At 42.6% G+C, this 4,826-nt stretch overlaps 1 protein-coding gene across 1 annotated transcript; it reads left to right on the top strand.

The window, feature by feature from the left end:
- Positions 1–887: 887 nt before the first annotated feature.
- Positions 888–3,301, top strand: LOC119325142 (F-box protein At5g03970-like). Its single transcript, XM_037598893.1, has 2 exons — positions 888–2,046; positions 2,936–3,301. Exons 1-2 carry the CDS (start codon positions 888–890, stop codon positions 2,986–2,988), a joined length of 1,212 nt encoding a protein of 403 aa, XP_037454790.1. The 3' UTR covers positions 2,989–3,301.
- Positions 3,302–4,826: the final 1,525 nt, after the last annotated feature.

The following is a 4,826-nucleotide window of genomic DNA, read 5'->3' as shown; positions in this document are numbered from 1 at the left end:
CTGTGGGGATGGATGTACATGACATCATGGTTGGTAGGAGGCTAGTAGGAGATGCAGGTTGTTGGCGTGATGGCTTGTGTGAAACAATCATAAAAAGTTCATTATTGAGGAAAAACAAACTGGGAGGGCTTTTGTAGTTGGCTCCATAATGTGTCAGATGGATTCATGTGCTCTGGTTCTGTTGCGTCACAGTGCGGTCGGAGATGTCATGGCATCCTCTAGAAATTGATACTCCCTCCTTCCCATAATGTTAGGCGTATTAGATTCAGCGCGAAAATTAGCGTAGGTTCATTTGAGCGATCCAATCTCAAACGAAGAGGGCGCTATGAGCTAACTGCACGAGAGATCCATGTAGCTATTTGTTTTCCTTTCCAAAAAAAACTAGGACTTGTTGGTGATGGCTCTAACTGAATGAGAGAAAAAGGCATGTGCGCCTTAGATTATGAAATTGCATGCAAAAGCTTATATGCCTAAGGTTTTGAGGAGGGAGTAAGTTATAGCGGATTAGAGCAGATAAGCCATGCACATATTTCCTTCGAAGCTCATCGTCAAATCTGGAAATTGTCTATGATGGCGTGTGGTCTATGGTCCCAGGGATCTAACTTGGCTCACCACTGAAACATTTTTTTATTTTGTTGATTTTAGGGGAGTTGTAAGTTTGTACAACTGTTAAGGGTTATAACTTCAGAAAATAATCCCTACAAAGAACTTCAGAAAATAAAAAAGGCAAGGAGTCTGCGCATTGTGTTTATGTGCTGTGGGCTTTCTTTTACTTTAGCTGTAGTGGGCTCTTTCTCTCTCTATACCTAAAAGAAATGAGTCTTGGGCTTCTATCTCAATGACAGCGTGACTCCTCTCGTCTCTCTGGTCAATCCACCACTTTCCCCATGAGCTATGACGAGAGCGAGAGGAGTAGGCGCCGCCGCCGCCGCAGCTCCCGCTCGTCGGCGGCGCAGCCGCTGGAGGACGACAACCTCCTCTCCGAGATCCTCCTCCGCCTCCCGCCAGATCCGTCCTCCCTCCCTCGCGCCTCCCTCGTCTCCAAGCGCTGGCTTGGCCTCATCTCTGACCCGGGCTTCTCCCGCCGCTTCCTTCTCCACCACCGCCGCAACCCTCCTCTCCTCGGTTTCTTCGTACCTTTCAATTTCAAACCTGCAATGGATCCCCCCAATCGTGTCCCGGATGGCTACTTCTCCTTGTGCCTTGACCGCGAAAATGGCGGCGGCATCTTCATGCCCATGGGATCCCGCCATGGCCTCCTACTCATGTACCAATCAGCGCGGTACCAGCTCTTGGTGTGGGATCCCTTCAACGTCGACCTACACCGCCTAGCCGTTCCCCCGGAGTGGCTGAAGGCCCCGTTCAAAGGGGCGGTTTTTCGCGGCGCCGGAGACATTCAACACTTCCGGCTGGTCTTGGTAAGCACAGAGACAGACGAGCAGCAACATACACGGGCCATCGCCCGCGTTTACTCGTCGGAGACTGCCATATGGGGTGATCGCATATCAACACCACTTCCATCCAAACTTCCCACCAAGAGTCACATGTACTTTACCATAAGTGTGCTAGTTGGGCATTCCCTTTACTGGTTGTTCGATGACACATCGGCAAAAACTCTACTATTGGATGGCATACTTGAGTTTGATTTGGAGAAGCAGATCCTAGCTGTGAAACCAGTACCAGTGGGTATTCCCAAGGAAAACATGTGCCGATTCCAGGTTATGCGGGCAGAGGGTGGTGGCCTTGGCATTCTCTTTCTGTCAAATTTCAGTGCCCAATTATGGAAGGTGGAGACCGATTGTGATGGTGCTGCTTCATGGGTGCTAGGAAGAACTGTTGAACTGTATAAGTTACTTTCCATTGATTCAAGGAAGAAGAGAAAATGGCACCAATGTATAGTGGGGTTTGCTGAGTACAATAATGTGCTGCTCCTACGGACACCTACCGACCTCTTCATGATCCAGCTTGAGCCACTGCAGTTCAAGAAAGTTTCCAAGACCAAGAAGTGGGCTCACTATCATCCGTTTGAAAGTGTTTATGCTGCAGGTAATAGCATATGCCTTTACATTGTAGTAGGTATAACAAAATCAAGATAATATCTATAATTGGTTGATTAAATGATGTTCACATCCTTTCATGTTAAGCTAACAAGTGTAAGTAGTTCCATATAAATCGGTTCCTTTGCTGCTGGATGATCTCCTCAACATATAGCGATGGAGTCTTCTTTTTGGATGTTTGTGTGGTGGTGTTCTATGTGATGGTTATGATTTGGAAAGAATATCTTTGACTGTAGCTAACCAGTTCTGCTCTCTCGAGAGGTGATTCTACTCTATCTTGATTTGAGTTCCCTTAGTTGAAACCGGTTGTGCATCTCATTTGTCAAAAATAGAATAAAATTTAGCAACGCTGTTTTTTGCTATTCTCATACTCATGGTTTTCGAGTCGCGACTCATGCGAGTCGCTCTGGGGCAGCGACTCGGAAGAAGTCGAGCCTGCGTTGTGACTGGTCGCGACTCAGGGTCGCGAGTCGACACTAAGCTAAGTCGACCATATTTTTGCGACTCATAGACTAGTCGTCGCGCGACTAGTCGAGCGACTCAAAATCCATGCTCATACTCTTACTATGGAGCGAGCTTAAGCATACTTCTCCCTTCAGGTTAGCTAATTGTCTGAGTGTGCATATTCTTCATTTTTATGGCAATAGTGAGTATTTATTGTTTCAAGAATATTCTCTTTCTTAGAGAGTAGGGGTTTTGTTTATCTACTCGTCATGATGTATCAAACCTGAGTTGTTTTCCTCAAATTACATATGTGAGTTTATCCAAATATCTCATCAATGCCCAATAATCTGATACAACTGGTAGTATTAGTGCATAGCTGCAGTGCAGATGTTTCTCAAGATGAGACACATAATGGTTGGAATTTCCCCTTGTAGGAACGAGCATTGGTGGTGGACATGATGGAGCTGAACTTTTGCACAATACATAAGATGATTGGTCGATATGCTATTGTGATGTATTAAATGAGGGAGTAAGCTTATCTTTTTAGTAGTAGCAGAATGGAATATTTCCCTTTCTTTTGCTTAATTGATATTTTCTGTTTTCTTTTACTGGCTGCAACATTGCATTTGCTATTTTTGTGGCTACTACTCAATAAGATCCAAGTGTGATTCTTATGTTGTCCCCTCTACAAGTAATTGATACCCAACAATACCCGAGCATTTGGCTTCGAACTTCGTTTATTAACTCGGGCCTATATAGATTGCATTTCATATTGCTGTTCATTTGCGATTGTTGTAATACCTAGTGCTCGGTTGCAATTATTGTACAATCTTAGCCTTGTAGGCAGTTTGCCTAAATATTTTATCAGCGTATTTTTGTTTGTCATTCTAACTCACTTATATTATCTCTTTCTAGTGTTTTTTTAGATGTTGATATTTTCTCGAGTTATGGACTGTCAATTGTATGATCGAAGGGTCCACATTCATCGAGGTTTTTATCCAATACCGATTAAAGGCGAGTGTAGTCAGCTGCCACTTGATAGATAAAGAAACAAATAATACCATGCTGGATTTTAATTTTCATAAAAGCATGACCGCAATGTCTAACAAAATGCAATAGTCTTCTGAAGGAAATAGATTTTAGTGATCTTACTTGATATATCTGATTATTTTCAACATCTCTATAATTTATTTTTGGGCGTCCAAACTGATTATGTGATATTGAAAACATGCCAAACATTAAAATAAATCTTACAAGTACAAGTTCGAGATAGTATTGAACTTATAATATTCTCATTATAATTTTTCACCCTTGATTTGTAACTGAATTATACATATGAGATTTAAATCCAAAATGAGAACTGTTTACCTTATACTGTGTGAAGGTTCTATGTTGTTTTTCTCACAAACAATAGATAAATATGAATATATTTATTTTTGACCTTGGCTAGCTGGACTATGGTCTTCCCTAATACCACTGTTAAACCTATTTCAGAATTCACCTTGGATACATCCCTTCTCTTCTGTCCATTCAGACCACCCCGGCTTCATAGAGGTATTCCAACAAGCTCGGAGTCTCCCTTGCAAAGACTTTGACGGCAGAGGCACATCTCTTATAATTTCTAAAACATTAGAAGAGCCTTTCAAATCTGGAGCAGAAATCTTTCCCGCCTCTCGTTGCTTATTACAAATTGGAACATAGTCGTAAAAAGCAACTTTAGAGGAGTCATTAAAAAAATCACATTAAGCTCTACTGGAAATATAGTTGCACTATCAGCTGAGTCCGCTTTGGAGATGTAAACTTGAAATCCTTTCATGCGGCGGCCAATAAAGCCTGTAATTCCGTCTCTTTGGTGGATCTTGCTAATTACTCTCTTGAAGGTGAAACTAGGCCTACTGTGGAAGGACTTGGTCTTTCTCTTCCTTTCTTAATTAGTAGCAGAAGCTAATGTTAGTATGTTTAAATCATACGAAAACTGTGGGATACTAAGAGTACAAACTTGTTGACCATCGTCGACATTGATTATTACTCTGCAGGTATTATCAAGAGTGCAGAGATGGCTTGTGGGGGAGGTAGGTTCTTCCATTCCGTGTTGCTGAGAATGAGATGCAGAAATGGCTTGTTGGGTGTTTCTGTGGTTTGCTCCCTCTTGGGACTACATAGCACACACTGGTTAACTGTGCATGGGCTTGTAGGAATTTAACCGCGTAATACGCTAATCCGCATCTATTATGTCATGTTGAACTTTTATCTGGCCCTTGCTAATGAATGCTGAATGTTGAACTGCAACTGCAACTGCTTGCCTGCCTGGTACCACTTTTCTTT

This window comes from Triticum dicoccoides, chromosome 6B (assembly GCF_002162155.2).
Source record: "Triticum dicoccoides isolate Atlit2015 ecotype Zavitan chromosome 6B, WEW_v2.0, whole genome shotgun sequence".
Classification (NCBI taxonomy): domain Eukaryota; kingdom Viridiplantae; phylum Streptophyta; class Magnoliopsida; order Poales; family Poaceae; genus Triticum; species Triticum dicoccoides.
This window is presented reverse-complemented; position numbering and strand designations above follow the sequence as displayed.